The sequence below is a fragment of the Panthera tigris genome, chromosome B3, assembly GCF_018350195.1.
Source record: "Panthera tigris isolate Pti1 chromosome B3, P.tigris_Pti1_mat1.1, whole genome shotgun sequence".
NCBI classification, from domain to species: domain Eukaryota; kingdom Metazoa; phylum Chordata; class Mammalia; order Carnivora; family Felidae; genus Panthera; species Panthera tigris.
The window spans coordinates 80,519,620-80,537,742 of NC_056665.1; the positions used below are offsets into that span (position 1 = coordinate 80,519,620).

Below are 18,123 nucleotides of genomic sequence, written 5' to 3' on the forward strand. Positions count from 1 at the left end.
GCCCGTCCCCTGCTCACACCCTCTCTCTCTTTCCAAAATAAATAAACATAAAAAAAATATTTAAACAACTTAAAAAAAGTTTTATAGTTTTACTTCTTATATTTAAGTCTGACCTATTTTGAGTTGGTTTTGTGTCATGGTGAAATGTGAAGGACTAAATGCATTGTTGTAATTTCTTGAGGTTAAATGAAATATTCTAGTCAACTACTAGTAAATTCTTTTTTTTTTTAATGTTTCTTTATTTTGAGAGAGAGAGGAAGTGGGGGAGGAGGAGAGAGAGAGAGAGAGAGAGAGAGAGAGAGAGAGAGAGAGAATCCCAAGCAGGCTCTGCACTGTCAGCGCAGAGCCAAACACAGAGCTCTATCTCATGAACCGTAATATCATGACCTGAGCCAAAATCAAGAGTTGAATACCACCCAGGTGCCCTAGTCAGCTACTAGTGAATTCTTGACAAAAGAATGGTTGTCTGCTTCCTGGAAATGTCATTATATTCCAAAATATGTACAGCTTTGAGAGAGACCAGCTGAAGCCATAAGGGATGAGACCAGCTAGCCAGAGCACCTGATGAAACTGAGGACATGTGGGGTGACATGTCAAGACAGCTTGCCCCCTCAGGGTGCATGGGTGGCTCAGTCAGTTAAGTGTCTGACTCGTAGTTTCAGCTCAGGTCATGATCTCATGGTTTCGTGAGTTCAAGCCCCACCTCTTGCTCTGTGCTGGCAACACGGAGCTTTTTGGGATTTTCTCTCTCTCTCTCTCTCTCTCTCTCTCTCTCTCTCTCTGCCCCTCCCCTGCTCACACTGTCCCTCTCTCGAAATAAACTTATTTTTAAAAAAATAAAAGCTTGCCCCCTCAATCCAGCATTCTATGGTTTAAGAGCTATGACCAAATTAAAGAAATTGTCATCACACCTGTGTTTCTGTTTACTCTGTTCCTTGCTGTCTTGTACCTGGTAAGCACTCAGTTCTTGTTATTTAGTCTAACTTGATGTTGAGAAAGGTAAACTTCATGACCTTGTAGGTGTGCACTTTAATGAGTCTTCTATGCTTTGCCACTCCATGTATGGTTCCTGCTCCAGACCTACTAAATCAGGTTCTATATTTTAACAAGCTCCCCCAAGGGATTTGTGTGCTCATTAAATTTGATAAGCATTGGTCTATAGCAGAGCAGACTATAGCCGGCAGACCACATCCAGTTGCTGACTTTTATAAATAAAGTTTTCTTGGAACACGCTACACCCATGGCTTTACATATTATTTATATCATGTGGGCTGCTTTCATTCTGCAGTAGCAGAGTAACTAGTTGAGAGAGAGACCATATGGCCCTCAGAGCCTAAAATACTACCTGGCCCTTTGCAGGAAAAGCTTTTCTGAACCCTGAGCTAGGGGAAAAGAAGGGAAAAGCTCCCAAATGGTGATGTGTGGCAGAAGAATTACTGGGAGCCAGAGGTTATCCAGGTCAGAACAGAGTTTGACCAAAGAGCAGACTAAGCCATTTATGGAACATATACCTTGACACACACTCACACACACACACACACACCATCTATTAAAATTAGTATGCCTCTTAGATAAAAGAAAATAGGAAAGCCTGAAGTGTAATTATTGAGAATGTTAATAAAAATAAACCTCATACCTAAATATCCTTAATATACTGATAAAAATTTAGATATTTAAGCAATAAGCAAATATAACTAATATAGCCAATATGACATAGACTTATACACACAGACACACCAACAAACAAACCCTCTTCACTCTAATACATGACCCCAGGATCAAGAGTCGCATTCTCTTCTGACTGACCCAACCAGGCACCCCTCTCCCCTTACAAAAGAAATTTTTTTATTAAAAAAAAATCTTAATGTTTATTTTATTTTTGAGAGAGAGAGAGAGAGACAGAGAGACAGAACATGAGTGGAGGAGGGGCAGAGGTGGGGGGAGACAGAATCTGAAGCAGGCTCCAGGCTCCGAGCTGTCAGCATAGAGCCTGACACGGGGCCCGAACTCACCAACCGTGAGATCATGACCTGAGTTGAAGTTGGATGCTCAACCGACTGAGGCACCCAGGCGCCTCCCCCCCCCCCCAAATTTTTTAAAAATTTTATTTTAGAGAGAGAGCACATGGAAACAAGAGGGGCAAGGGCGGGGGGGGGGAGAGAGAGAGAGAGAGAGAGAGAGAGGGAGAGAGAGAGAGAGAGAGAGAGAGAGAGAGAGAATCTCAAGCAGGCTCCATGCTTAGCGCAGAGCCAATGGAGGGCTCAATCCCACAACCCTCGGATCATTAACTGTGTTGAAATCAAGACTTGGCAGCTTAACTGACTGAGCCACTCAGACACCCCTCTTATTTTTTTTTAATGTTTATTTATTTTTAAGAGGAGAGAGAGAGAGAGAGTGCAAGTGGGGAAGGGGCAGAGAGAGAGGGAGACACAGAATCTGAAGCAGGCTCCAAACTCCCCAGCTGTCAGCATAGAGCCTGATGTGGGGCTCAGGCCCACAAACCATGAGATCATGAACTGAGCTCAAGTCAGATGCTTACCTGAGTGAGCCACCCAGGCACCCCACCCCTCTCCTTTTTAAAGAGTAAGCTTTTTATTTGGAATCATTTTAGATTTATGAAAGAGTTGCAAAGATAGAGAATTTCTGAATACCAGACCCATTTCCTCTAATGTTGTCATTTCATCTTTGGTATATTTATCACATCTAAAAAACCAACATGGGTAGCATTATTATTAACTTTCTAAGTTTGTTTGTTTGTTTATTTATTTATTTGTAATCTCTACGCCCAACGTGGGGCTCAAATTTACAACCCCAAGATGAAGAATTGCATCCTTTTCTGAATGAGTCAGTCAGGTGCCCCTCACCAATTTTTTATTGATGTCCTTGTTCTCTTCCAAAATACCACATTGCGTGTGGTCACCATTATCTCCTTAATCTGCTGTGATCTGTAATGGTTTCTCACATTTCCCTTGTTTTTCCTGATCTTTACAGTTTTGGGAAACACAGGTCAGATATTTTTTAGAATGTCCTTTAATTTGGTTTTGTCTAATGTATTTTCACATGATTAGAATGGGGTTATGGGTTTGGGGAAGAACACCACAGAGATGAAATACTTTTCTCATCACCTCATATCAGGGGGACATGACGCCACTGATGATGTTAGCCTTCATCACTTGGTTAAGGCGGTGTGTGCCAGGTTTCTCTACTGTGAGGTTCCTGTTTTCCACTTCCATATGCTGTCCTTTGGAAGTGAGTCACTAAGTCCAGGTCACCTTCCAATGGGTGGGAGAAATTAAGCTCCCTGGAGGACTTCCTGGAGGAGAGAGTATCAACATACATACAGGTATCTCCTTCTATTAGTAAGATTTTGCTTTTAGGAAAGATCTACATTAGTACCTGTTGTCATTAACTGAAAGAAATCCAAAGAGCATTTCATGTTTATGACAAAAGAGTGTCGAGCATCTGTGTTGCAGTGAGCAGTCACAGAGGCAGCACACCTCAAGCAGCAAGAGTGGCCCCACCAAGTTCCTTCCTTGGCAGCTACATTCCACATGCCAGCATCAAGCCACCAGAGCTTCGGACTGTGTCTCCGAGGATCCGTGCTTTCTCTCGATTTATTTTTTACATCCCTTAGGCATCAGAAAAACCTAAAAGAGGTTACTTTTTTGTGTCTGGGAATGCTCAAAATTTTTCCCGTATACATTAATGGTAATTGCTTCTTTGCTTTACCACCGTTTCGGCTTAGTAAAGGTTTCCAAGGAACATTCTACTTTCAGATAGCTGGGGGAAACCTGTATGTGGGATTCTTCTGTCCTGTTTATTTATTTATTCAATCGTGTATTTATCAGTATGTACTCATGTGTACTTATTTTATACTTTGGATAATAATCCGATACTGTTATTTGTTATCCAGATTGTTCCAGCTTTGTCCACTGGGAGCTCTTCCAGATTGTCTGGTCTATCTCTTTTTTAACAGGATTTATTGAGATATAATTCACGTACTATACAAGTCACCCATTTAAAGTATACAATTCAGGGGCACCTGGGTGGCCCAGGCAATTGAGCATCCGACTCTCGACTTGGGCTCAGGTCATGATCTCCCAGTTCCTTGGTTTGAGCCCTACGTTGGGCTCCCCGCTGATTGTGCAGAGCCTGTGTGGGATTCTCTCTTTCTCCCTCTCTCTCTCTACCCCTCTCACACACTCATGCCCTCTCTCTCTCTCTCAAATAAATAAAGTGTGCAATTCAATGGCTTTTATATACTCACACTTGTGTAACCATCACACCTCCCATCCCAAACTCCCATCCCTGGCAACCCTTCATCTACTTACTATCTCTACAGATATTCCCATTCTGGACATTTCATATAAGTGGAATCATGCAATATATTTTCATTGTGATTGGCTTCTTTCAGTTAGCAGAATGTTTCCAAGGTTCATCTGTTTAATCTTTTTCTTTTCTTTTTTTGTTTCATTTCTTATTTTTATATGATTTCTGTCTAGTCTCTATAATCTTTTTTTTCTTTTTTCTCTTTTGAGGGAGAGAGAGCATGAGCAGGGGAGGGGCAGAAAGAGAGAGAAGAATACCAAGCAAGCTCCACATTGTCAGTGCAGAACCCAAACTCACAAACCGTGAGATCATGACCTGAGGTGAAATCAAGAGTTGGATGCTTAACCAACTGAGCCACCCAGGCACCCCATCTATCCAGTCTCTATAATCTTTATTCAGATCTTGCTTTTACATAATAGTAATCCATGTGGGTATAGAATTTGGTGTTCTAATTTGTGACTTAACATTATTTTATCTACATTTTCCCATTTTTCTGCAAAGTCTGCGTATTTATTTTAATGGTTAAAATACATCAAGTTGGTGTTCATTTAACACTTGGTTCTCTGTAGTATCTGAGCTTGTTTCATTTATAACTATTATAAATAATGTTGGTATTTTTTCATGCGTATGGATTTTAAATTATACCTTAGGATAGATTCTCAAGACTGAAATGCTTGAGTTAAAAGGTAGAATAATTTTCATGATTTTTTTTTTTTTGGTTAAATTGTATCAGGTTACACTGTAGAAAATTTGTAACGATTTAAGGGACCACTAACAATGTATACAGACACCTGTTTCCTTATAATCTTAGCATGTCTTTCCAGTTTAATACACAATGAGGGGCGCCTGGGTGGCGCAGTCGGCTAAGCGTCAGACTTCAGCCAGGTCACGATCTCGCGGTCCGTGAGTTCGAGCCCCGCGTCAGGCTCTGGGCTGATGGCTCAGAGCCTGGAGCCTGTTTCCGATTCTGTGTCTCCCTCTCTCTCTGCCCCTCCCCCGTTCATGCTCTGTCTCTCTCTGTGCCAAAAATAAATAAAAAAAAAACGTTGAAAAAAAAAAAATACACAATGAGAGGAAATGAAAGAAGTCAGTGTGTTAAATGTTTTACAAGAATTACATTATTTACCCCATTTAATCTTCCACCGCCTCTCTGTAAGCTGCCTTTTACTCCCAGTTGACAGAGCAAGGGCTGGGTGCCAAAGGCTTCAGGGGTTACAGCCAGAGGGCAAATACCAAAGGTCAAGTCCTGGAAGATTGCAGAACTCCAAGCCAGGTCATTAAGAACTAAGGCCAGAGAAAGAATGGGAGCCAAGGCACCGGATCCAAGAGGACAAAGACCCAGGAAAGCCTGAGCTAGAATGATTCAACAGGAGGTGCTCCTGATGAATTCCAAAACATATCTCTTTAGTGCCTTTTTGTAGGATCCAGCCAGGGCTTTGTGAGTGGACCTGGTTCATTTAAAGCTACCAGAAGAGAATAAACACTTGGCTAACCTCTTGATATACTTTGTTTACACTTAGGTTTAAAAAATACAGTTGCCATACTTGCATGCATGTTTACATGTAAATGTATAGAAACTCCAGAAAGATATACACTAAAGGTAAAAACACTGGTTTTCTTTGAGAAAACTGACAGGCTTTGGGGCAGGAATTAGGGTACCAGGGTAATTTATATGTCTGCTTTGTTTGAATACTTATATGATTATTATTTCATTCATTCAGTAAACATTTATTGGATATTCTCTATATACTAGGCACTGTGCAAAATCTGAAATAAGATATGGACCCTACCCACAAGTTCATGTTCTAGTATAGTGTTTTTCAAACTTTTGGGCCACAGGTCTCTAGTGACTTCTGAAATTAAAAATCAGTGGGTCATACTGAATTATAACCCAAAGTATAAAATAAAATATCCATGAGTTTCTATTGATACAAACAAGTGATTTAATAAATAAATAAATAGGTACAATAGACAGAACTCCTGTGCAGTAGAATTCCAAATAATTTACATAGGTACTTCTCCCTCAAAGAGATGGAACATAACTTTCCACCCCTTAAATTTAGGCTACATATAATGACTTCCCTCGAAAAAGTACAGTATACAAAGGGGGGAATAAACTTACAGTAGAGAAACCTGACAAAAACTATCTCAGCCAGGTGACCAAGGTCAATATCAACAGTGATAGATTATGTTGATAGTATGTGCCTTTCACATGTTGTGATGAAAATATCAATTTACCTCTATGGTCTTCCTCCCCAAAACCCATAACCAGTCTAATCATGAGTAAAACATCAAACAAACCCAACAGAAGGACATTCTATAAAATACCTGACCAGTATTTTTTAAAACTCTCAAGGTCATCGGGGCACCCGGGTGGTTCAGTTAGTTGAGTCCGACTTAGGCTCAGGTCATGATCTCAGGGTTCATGAAATCAAGCCCCGCATTGGGCTCTGTGCTGACAGTTCGGAGCCTGGAGCCTGCTTCAGATTCTGTGTCTCCTTCGCTCTGCCCCTCCCCTGCTCATTCTCTCTCTCTCTCTCTCTCAAAAATATATAAAAATTAAAAAAAAATAAATAAATAAAAAACTGTCAAGGTCATCAAAAACCTGAAAAACTGTCAGCACCAAGAGAACTTTAAGGAGACATGAAGATTAAGTATAATGTGGTATCCTAGATAGGGTCCTGGAGCAGAAAAAGGGCATTTGGTAAAAAATAAGGAAATGTGAATAAAGTATAGACTTCAGTTAATAATCATGTACTGTATTGCTATTCATTAATTGTAACATAAGATGTTAATAATAAGGGAAATGGGGTATGGGTATATGGGAACTCTGTACTGTCTTTGCAATTTTTTCTATAAATCTAAAACTGCTCTAAATATATGAATTTAAAAAAAACAGTGTCCCACAACTAGCATTTTTCCTCAATATTTCATTGCAACAGTTTTCAAATACACTACAAAGTTGAAAGAATTGCACAGTGAATTTGTGTATGTTCACCACCAAGATTCTACCATTAACATTTTACTATATTACTTTATCATGTATCTAACCATCTATTATTTCTCTATCCATCCATTAATTTATCTTAGTTTTTTGGTGCATTTCAAAGTAAACTATAGATATCAATATACTTCTCCCAAATACATGAATATCATTAACTAAAGTATTAGTTTATTTTTATGTAAAATTTATATAAAATACATGAATTTTTCGGGGCGCCTGGGTGGCGCAGTCGGTTAAGCGTCTGACTTCAGCCAGGTCACGATCTCGCGGTCTGTGAGTTCGAGCCCCGTGTCAGGCTCTGGGCTGATGGCCTGGATCCTGGAGCCTGTTTCCGATTCTGTGTCTCCCTCTCTCTCTGCCCCTCCCCCGTTCATGCTCTGTCTCTCTCTGTCCCAAAAATAAATAAAAAACGTTGAAAAAAAAATTTTTAAATACATGAATTTTTTTAAATTTTTTTTTAATTTTTGAGAGAGTGAGAGACAGAGCACAAGAGAGGGAGGGGCAGAGACAGGGAGACAGAATCCAAAGCAGGCTCCAGGCTCTGAGATATCAGCACAGAGCCCCAGGCAGGGCTCGAACCCATGAACTGTGAGATCATGACCTGAGCTGAAGTCAGGGGCTTAACCAACTGAGCAACCTAGGCACCACTAAATTCATGAATCTTTAATGTACATTTGGTAAGTTTTGAAAAATCCATATATCTTGTGTAACCCAAATACCTCACAACTACATTTTTTATAAAATGTCATAGAAATCACTAGAGTACAATACATATAGTATGGGTAGGTGTTGTTTGGTAAACTTCGTATATACTTGAATCAGATATATATGTACCTGTATGCTGGGTCACAATGCAAAATACATCTCTTACTGTCACAATGAAAAAGTGAAATCACTGGTCTTGTAGGGCAGCTCAGCATGTAATGAAATAATGATTATACAGGATGACAAGTTTTATAAGATACAGTAATGAGTTCAAGGAGAAAATAGCCAGCTCTTTATGGTTAGAAAGAGGGGACTGGGGGACACCTGGGTGGCTCAGTCGGTTAAACATCTGACTCTTGATTTCGGCTCAGTCGTGATCTCACATGTTTGTGGGTTTGAGCCCTGTGTCAGGCTCCCCACCAAGAGTGGGGAGCTTGCTTGGGATTCTCTCTCTCTCTCTCTCTCTCTCTCTCTCTCTCTCTGTCTCTCTCTCTCCCTCTCTCCCTCTCTCCCCCTCCGTTCCCTGTGCTCGCTAGCGCATGCACACACACTCTCTCTCTCAAAATAAATGAATATACTTGAAAAAAAAAAAAAAAGAGGGGATTGGGATAAGCAGGAAAGGCTTCACTGAAGAAAAAAGGTGATATATTATCATAATAACATTTGCTAACACCTATATAGCACCTAACTGGCAAACACTGTTTTAAGAACATCACATATACTGGGGCGCCTGGGTGGCTCAGTGGGTTAAGTGTCCAACTCTTGATTTTGGTTCATGATCCCAGGGTAGTGGGCTCCATGCTGGGCACGGAGCCTGCTTGGGATTCTCTCTGCCCCTCCTCCACTCTCTCCCTCCCTCTCTCTCTCAAAATAAAACAAACTAAAAAAAATGTAAAAATAAAATAAAATGTTAATGTTTAAAACACACACACACACACACACACACACACACACACACACACACACACACACAAAAACTCCTCTAATCCTCACAACCCGGAAAGTACTATTGTTATTCCAATTGTACCATGGACTGAGTACTAAAAGATTAGTAACTTGCCCAGGATCACAAAACTAACTGTGAAGCCCCAATGCATACATTTTTACTATTATGCTGTATGAGGACTTTATGTTTTCCTGGTGGAAATTTGCTTCTTAACTTGGAGGATTTTATTTCAATCACTTTTATGGGGGCAAGATTGTTTTTGTCTAATATTATGTGTGTGTGTGTGTGTGTGTGTGTGTGTGTGTGTGTGTGTACTAGAATAATCTGGAGCTAGAAAGGATATTAGCCATCATCAAATACCACTTTCATTTCTAGAAACTTCATACTCTACCATTTTCATGCATTGTCATAGTTTGGTATTTCCCAAATTGTGCAGCAGCATTAGAGAAATTGACTTGATTGTTCCCAGAGCTACCTAAAGTTGATTCTTATTTAGTTTAAATGAACACTAATGACACTAATACACTGAGCAAGGCATAGAGGCAATGTGATAAAGAGAGCATTATATTCTAAGTCAGGAGACCCGAATTCAGGACTTCACTCTACATCTCAGATTATCAGTTTTCCCATCTGCAAAATGAAGGGAGTGCACATTGGGGAAGACAGATGTGAGGTGCATATGTTGCCACACCCTGCTTCCTAACCCACAACTGACATTACTAATCATTCAAGGCATCTTTGAACCTGAACAGTTCCAGAATCCTTCCCAACATGGTGCTCAAAGCAGCTAATACAGTTAGTCACAGTTGGCACCCAAGTTGAAATCTATTTGTCATCTTTGGATAGGACAGTTTGTAAAGACTCTTCCAGTTCTAACTCCCAGACTACACCATCAGAAATATGACAGTGATGCCCAATTCAGTATGTATTTCAATCTTTCCAGTCTGTCTTTTCTGTAGGCATTCAGTTTCCATCATATGGGGTCTTGGGACATTGATCTGCTCATATTCTACTACGACTCTACCAGCCTCCCTCATCTTGGCCTTTAGGCATCCTAGCACCCTTTGCATAATGCTTTCCCCAATGAAATTTCCCTTCTTCATTCATCCTTGATTCACACAGGCTCTTGGGCATGGAATCCCCTAACTTCTGGTAATCAAACATCTTCCCCAGCTTTGTGTGTTGCTGAATGCAGAGTTTTATAAACACAGGAAGTTCATACCTGCTCCCTGGCCACTCCCAGCACTTGTCTAAGCATATTCTTTCCTTACTGCCCTACCTGAGTTTCATAATTATTTGACTTCCCTCCTCCCTCATGATGAGTAACCAGGATAGTTGCTTAAAGCATTCATCTTCTGTTCTCAAACATGTACTTGTCTCTGAGTCTCCACATTGTATATTTTGGCATTGTGTATTTTATAATAGAGTTTACAGTTTTGCTTGGCCACTATTACCACTGTGTAACCCTACAGTTATAAATTGTGTAATTGTTTATGAGCATGCAGGAAAAAAAAAAGATGATGTATTTGAGTCTTTAGATGCCTTCAGCTACTATTTTCAAGACTTGCATCCTAATGACTGTCAATTCAACACGCCCTTGTTTGCCATCCTTGCTCTTGAAGTCAGTGGGAAGGAATGCTGTGCTTGTTAAGGTAGAAACCAATTTGATCTGTTGGTGTATCATCTCAATGTGATCATTTTACATCTCATTTTACCACTTAATGCAACCAAGACATTTAGAGGCAAAGGTTTGGCCATGAGTACCTTTGTGACAATATTTTATTTTCTTCTACCTGGCAGCTGGAATCCAGAGTCTAGGACTGTAATTTCTAACTTTTGTGAAGATTGTTTTAATTTTTTTAAATGTTTCTTTATTTTTGAGATAGACAGAGCGTGAGCCGGGAAGGGGCAGAGAGAGAGGGAGACACAGAATCCAAAGCAGGCTCCAGGCCCTGAGCTGTCAGCACAGAGCCTGATGCAGGGTTTGAACCCACAAACTGTGAGATCATGACCTGAGCCGAAGTTGGATGCTTAACCGGCAGAGCCACCCAGATGCCCTGAAGATTGTTTTAAACTTTGCTAACTTTGCTAAAAGGGACTAAAAGAATGGGTGATAGCTTAATTTACTAGTTGCTGGCCATAATTTACTGGCAGTAATTTGTGAGAAGAAAAGCAGCCCTTAATACCAAATGACTAAACAGAGTATGTTGCAATCCCACCTACAGTAGTGAGCCTATCTTCCTGGAAAAGGGAGTGAATGACCACAGCCCTTCCCCCCCACTGGCACAGCTGCCATGTCCCCAGCTGGGTCTAGATAACATCCTGTTCTGCACCCTGAATGAACACAGTAGCCCAGGCTTTGCCAGACTGGGCCTGGCTCTTTCTAGCTCTTAATGTTTGGAATTGTTGTGAGATAACCACCTGTCTGATAGGGTTCAGGAAATGAGATGAACTGGGAGGGCAAAAAATAACACAAAACTTAGTCTAAGAATTATCCCATAATCTGTTGCAACTTTCTCTGTAGAATTATTCCAAATTTTACAAGTTCATTTAAGAACTATTATTAACCTTGGTCTTTTGCACTGAATTTTCAAGGATATTCCAAAATGTGAATATGATACTGGCAGGTGAGTCAGTGAGGTAGTTCTGATACTCATAATGAAAGAAGCACTGGCCAGTTGGCTGAGCGTCCGACTTTGGCTCAGGTCATGATCTCACAGTTTGTGGGTTCAAACCCAGTGTCAGGCTCTGTGCTGACAGCTTAGAGCCTGGAGCCTGCCTTGGATTCTCTGTCTCCCTCTTTCTCTGCTCCTCCCCTGCTTGCGCTCTGGTCTCTCTTTTGAAAATAAATAAACATTAAAACAAGAAAGAAAGAGAGAGAGGGAGGGAGGGAAGAAAAGAAGAGAAAGGAGCACTAGTCATTGTCAATATTGTGCTCTTTTGCACTGATCATTTCAAAATACAGAATAAGTATAGGAAGAACAAGCATGAGATTCAATACACCTGAGTTAGAAATAAAACTGCAAGCATGAACCCTTGAGTGATAAGGACAAGTTAGCAGGTGTCAGGGATCTGTGCATGAGCTTGACCTCTGAGCTGCACCTCATTTCTGACCCAAAGTAATATAGAGACTATGGGTGTTTAACATCCCTAAACTTCAATTTGCTTGGCCTTAGAATGGGGATAACACAAGTACCTGACTCAGATAATTGTGAGAATAAAGAAAATATGTAAATTGCTTGATGTAGGACCTTACATAGGACTTGTTAGAGGGCCTTATGGGGGGACTTTGGCAAAGAGTGGAGATTACTACTATGGCTTCCAACATTGAGGAAAGAAAAGTTCACTCTAGATCTTGTCTCCACTGTCCATAAAATAAAGTTCACATTCCTTAGTGTGACTTCTAAAGCCAACTTTATTTTATGTGAGCAGCTCAATTTCCTGCAACTATTATGCTTGCCCCCTGAACTACATCTGCAGTGAACTTTACAAAGCTACCCCTGTTTTCTCTGCCCCACAGTCCCTCATTCTTCAAGATCTTGCTTAAATGCCCCTTCCCTGGGAAGCCATTTCCAACTCTCCCATGATGTTCCCTATCCCTCCCTTCTGTGTACCATAGAAGTATACCTGTCCCCATCACAACTCATCTCCTTGTACTGCTATTACTTGTTTACCTACCTGGGACCTTTGCTAGGGGTAAAGATCAGAAGATCAGAAATCACTACTTCTTAATTTTCCATCAGACAGAACTTTATAGTTCTAGTACAAATACCCTCCACTCTGCCTTTCATGTGCTGAATTTTGGTCAAGCAATGAGAAATTGCTTATATTCTTCATATCCTTTTGAATATTAGCAGAAGCTGAAGAAAAATAGCCTGGCTGTGTCCTTATAACCTCAACACAGTCGGTAGGATGAAGAAAATCAGACCACAAGTTAGACCTATGTCAACTCTTAACTTGTCCTCTCAGGATGGCTCCAAGTCTGAATCTCCCAAGGAACACATTTCCAGGCAGTACTGGATTACAGAAAGTAAGGGACGGCATTCACTCAGAAGGTCTTATATCAGTGCCATACTCAGCAGTGAGCAGTTCTATCCATTTTGGGAAATCTCCATAATTTTCAACTTCTGAACTTTTTAAGACCTTTCTGCATTTTTACGTGTGTATGACTTGAGTGGTGTGATCAATGTTTCTGTATATATTTACTGTGTTTTTCTATTTCACTTAATGCCAGCAGTTTTGTACTTTAATAAAATGTTCTATTCCCTCTCTCTCTGCCCCTCTTCTGCTTGTGCCCTGTCTCTCTCTCTCAAAAGTAAATAAACATGTTTAAAAAATTTTAAAAATGTTCTAAACATTGCAAAAAAAAAATCACTGCTTCTTCCTCTTTGTAATCTCTTAGTACTTGACACATAGTTGGCGCCAAAAAAAAAAAAAATGATGAATCAAATGAACAAATAGGAGTAGAAGGACTGTGGAGACTCAAAATTATGTTTTGGAAGATAACTAATGAAAATGTATGTTTAGTTACTTATTAAAACCTCATTTAATTAATAGAAGTAAAGATCAGTATTATCAGATCACATTTTATTTACTTCTGCTTCATATGTAGAACACATTTAATACTATTCTTTGAGGACTGATCTCACCTTTTCGTTGTTCTTTCATCCCTCAGGTTCTAGTTTCAGATACCCCTTGACATAACTTTTGAACTCTCCGGAAAAATACTGGCCAGGAAAAATGATAAAATTTTTCCTCATGGTGAATAAACAAGGGCAGACCCGACTTTCTAAATACTATGAACATGTGGAGATTAATAAGCGTACACTTCTGGAAACGGAAGTCATAAGGAGCTGTCTCTCCCGATCCAATGAACAAGTAAGTTTCTGATTCTCTCTTTTATCTCTGTATTCAACTTGTCAATGGCAGGTCTGTTATTACTGAGTCTCGAGGGCCATCGTTTTCTTTGAACTACATTCTTTCCATAGCTATTAGGGAAAATAACAAATGAAGTGACATGAAGACTGAAGCATAGCTCTCTTTATATCCCCTTAAGGAAAATACAAACAAGGAGAACCAGGAAACATCTTGAGTTCTTATTTAGGCCAGCATATTTGTCTCAATGCACTGTGGAAGTGGCAGCTCAAATTTATTCCAGCTAATAGACATATCTTCTTTTTTTTGTTCATATGAATTTAGCCCTTACAACTCTCAGGAGTGTCTCTAGCAGGTGGCTTTCTTTAAGCCAAGGGACGAAGGTCAGATGATTGGTATAGAGGTGAGCACTCGAGACAGACTTGGTGCCAGAGGATGACAATATGATCCTCACGTGAAGTGTAATTTTTTTTCTGCTTATCGTTTTTATAAACTTAATACCAACGTAATACTAGAACTAGTGACTTAAAAACAAAACAAATTTGGGGTGCCTGGGTGGCTCAGTTGGTTAAGTGTCTGATTTCAGTTCAGGTCATGATCTCACGGTTCATGGATTAAGCCCCTCATCGGGCTCTGTGCTGACAGCTCAAAGCCTGGAACCTCCTTCGGATTCTGTGTCTCCCTTTCTCTCTGCCCCTCCCCTACTCGCACTCTGTCTCCTCTCTCTCTCAAAAAAAAATAAAAATAAAAAATAAATAAACTTTAAAAAATAAAATAAAAAAACAACAAATTTGATTGGAACTTGTCTTGTGTTATGATGTAGATGGAGTAAGTGGAAGTTAAAAATTAATAGAAAATAGTAAATCTATCCATTCTGTCAAAATTGAGGTTAAATAAAATCATTAAAATAATAACGAATAGGAATTTTAAAAACTGAGTTCATTTTTACAAAGAAGTTTACTTGGATAATTACTGAATGCAGGTCCTAAACTTTGAGTCCACTGAAAATCACTGAACAAAGTGCAGCAAAATCAGAAAGCTTGTTTAAATCGCCCATTAATTTTGCGACTTCTCCGTTTCACAGCATATGTAGAAAGGCTGCCTGTGGGAACCCCTGCTAAGTCTTAAAATATTAAGGTCCATCTGTGCTCAGAAGTTACATGTTGGAACTGTGTTTCCCTTGGCTTCTAAATTGATTTTCCAGTCTCAACATCTCAGAGTCCTCTTTGAATTACCACTTTGGCCTGCCATGGCACACACCGCCTCATTTAGTTGTCTAAAGGGAACAGAAACTATTAAAGGGCCGTGTTAATAGCCACATACTTTAAGTAAACATAAACAAACTCCAGAAGTATTCCTGTTGAATCTTTCTGCAGAATGCAGGCGCTGCACAATTTCAGGCACTATTTTCACTGATAGGTTACCCTTGGAAATACATGCTTTGGAATGAATATACTGTTACATAATTTTGAAGCATTCTAAATTATTTTAGATTTTTTTTTTTTTTTTTTCAACGTTTATTGATTTTTGGGACAGAGAGAGACAGAGCATGAACGGGGGAGGGACAGAGAGAGAGGGAGACACAGAATCGGAAACAGGCTCCAGGCTCTGAGCCATCAGCCCAGAGCCTGACGCGGGGCTCAAACTCACGGGCCGTGAGATCGTGACCTGGCTGAAGTCGGACGCTTAACCGACTGCGCCACCCAGGCGCCCCAATTTTAGATTTTAAAAGGAACTCCCTGGGCTTTGGGATAATTAGGCACTGAAGTAACACAATCTCAGCTTAGTTTTTATGTTATCCACAAAGGTACTTACTTCGTTGTTTTGTTGTTGTTGCTGTTGTTTTGTCTTTTTGTTGTTGTTGTTGTTGTTGTTGTTTTATGTCAGAAACTCCTGAGAGGCTTTGAAAAATGTTTTTCAGTTCTTTCAACTAGGATGTATTTCTTTGAAAGATCCAACTGAGCAGAAATCACACTGGCTCTATAGTGAACAAAAGCTGCAGAACGGTCCTGTACTTCTTTTATCATAATTTTATTTCTTTTTTTTTAATTTGAGAGAGAAAGAGAAAGGGGGAGGGACAGAGAGAGAGAGAGAGAGAGAGAGAGAGAGAGAGAGAATCTCAAGCAGGCTCCATGTTCAGCGCACAGCCCGACATGGGGCTTGATCCCACAACCCTCGGATCATGACCTGAGCTGAATTCAAAAGTCAGACGCTCAACTGACTGGGCCACCCAGGTGCCCCTATCCTAATTTTAAATAAGAGCCTCAAATGCCTCCATTTTAGATTCTCAAATGACTTTCCTATGGAAGAAATTTCACAATTAAAACTTACCACTTCATCTCCAGGTACACCAAGAGCAATTCGGGTACCAGAAGCGATTATGCCAGTGCAAAAAGCCATACAGTTCATGTTCAATCACATTTGGTCAAGCACACCCAACAGTCCAAAGAAAGGGCAACAATGTGCTGTTAGCCTGCTGTCCAATTTCTGTCTACCCAGTGCCTTCCCAACACCCTTTGTACAATGGATGTAGTAGAGAGATGAATGGGGAGGGAGTTGTTTTATTCACAAGTCAGTGGTGGTAAACTAGTTATTAACTCCTAGGAAGCAATGTTTACAATGGGAGATTTTGACTATCATCTGCGCCACAAAAGCCAAGATTTTAAATAATTTATATAAGAGTCTACATTGATTCTTTTCATGGGTCTAGAAAAAAGAAATCAAGATTTTTCTTGATACATACATGTATGTATGCCGTGTATATTTGGCTGTTCACTGGTTTTAAATAGGACAAAACTAAACCTCTGATTGCTTCCAAAAGAGCCTAGCGGAAATGGAAAGAAGAAAATCTTTGTCATGTTGGCTTATTTTCATGTTGGGGGCAGTCTGGTACCTTTGCCTGCTGACTTCCACACAGAGCAAAGCAAAGGAATGAGAAGGAGTTCAGGGGGAACCCACGTGGATGCTCAGAGCCTTTTTTTCTAGACCCCTTCTCTGCCTCCCGCTAGAGATGCTTCCATAGTCCCCTGAATATTGTGAAGAGGCAACCAACAAAGATTGTTTAACATTTTTAAATTGTAGATTTCTAGGAATATGTTGACCCAATACTGAAATCAGAACCTAGAAATTATGCATGCCATTTTGAAGAAATACTTGTTGTCAGGGCACCTGGATGGCTCAGTCATTTGAGCGTCCGACTTCAGCTCAGGTCATGATCTCGTGGTTTGTGGGTTCAAGTCCTGAGTCAGGCTCTGCTGACAGCTCAGAGCCTGGAGCCTGCTTCAGATTCTGTGTCTCCCTCTCTCTCTGCCCCTCCCGTGCTCATGCTCTGACTCTGTCTCTCAAAAATGAATAAACATTAAAAAAATTAAAAATACTTGTCAACTATAGCAATTAATATCTAATTGTGTTTTTTTCTAGTGCTCTTTCATTGAATTTAAGGATTTTAAGCTGATATATCGACAGTATGCAGCTCTCTTCATTGTGGTTGGAGTTAATGACACTGAGGTAAGATAAGAGGAGCCTATGGAAAATGCAAGAAAACTAAGAATAATAGTCTGATTTTTATTCCTCTGTAAATTGATATATTCCTCCCTACTTGCCTACCTAAGAATTATCTTGACTCTTGAAGGATCTTGGTTTCTGTCAAGGTTAGGGAAAGCTGTGTGGAAAAGAAATACCTGGGATTTTTCTTGGATTAGATGAGTAGCTTGTGGGGAAGCACAAAACCACAGAATGCCTTCCTCAACCCTAAGCAATACCAATGTCCTACCATGTTCTTTGTGGCACACTGGGGCAGCTTAGACATGTGTACAGGCCAGTCAGTTGTAGCGTTAAATATAGGCTCATATACAAGAAGCCAGAGCAAATGATAAATATGGTTGTGTTGTGATTGAATTTCCTCAGATTTAGTTCACCTTTCCAGAAATGTCAGTCCCAGATCAACAGTACCTGTGGCTATTGAATCCTTGAAAAACTGTTTAAGATCTAAAATACTTGGAAATCTCAAGTTGATTATTTTTTATGTGTGAACCAAACCTTGAGGTAGTTTCCCCATCTTCACAAACAGAAAAGTAGTGGCATGAAGATCCTGAAAAACTGCTTCAGCCGCTTGATGACGAGGTCAGGGAGTAGTGCTCAAAACCCTAAACACTAGACTCGGCCTGGTTTCAGTCCAGCTAAACTCATTATGAACTTAAAATCTTAGAGGTTAAGATTTTTGACACTTCCCCTACCGATAAGCGTCTTTCCAACAAGTGAGTCA

General features: G+C 40.1%; 1 protein-coding gene across 6 annotated transcripts in view; it reads left to right on the top strand.

The window, feature by feature from the left end:
- The window catches only part of AP4S1 (adaptor related protein complex 4 subunit sigma 1), a 51,625-nt gene that overhangs the window by 17,854 nt on the left and 15,648 nt on the right, over positions 1-18,123 (top strand). For all 6 annotated transcript variants that reach the window (XM_042989525.1, XM_042989522.1, XM_042989523.1 and 3 more), the window contains 2 exons: positions 13,660-13,862; positions 17,280-17,366. In XM_042989525.1, the coding sequence (XP_042845459.1) occupies positions 13,725-13,862; positions 17,280-17,366 (225 nt within the window). In that variant the 5' untranslated portion in view covers positions 13,660-13,724. The remainder of the gene's footprint in view (positions 1-13,659; positions 13,863-17,279; positions 17,367-18,123) is intronic.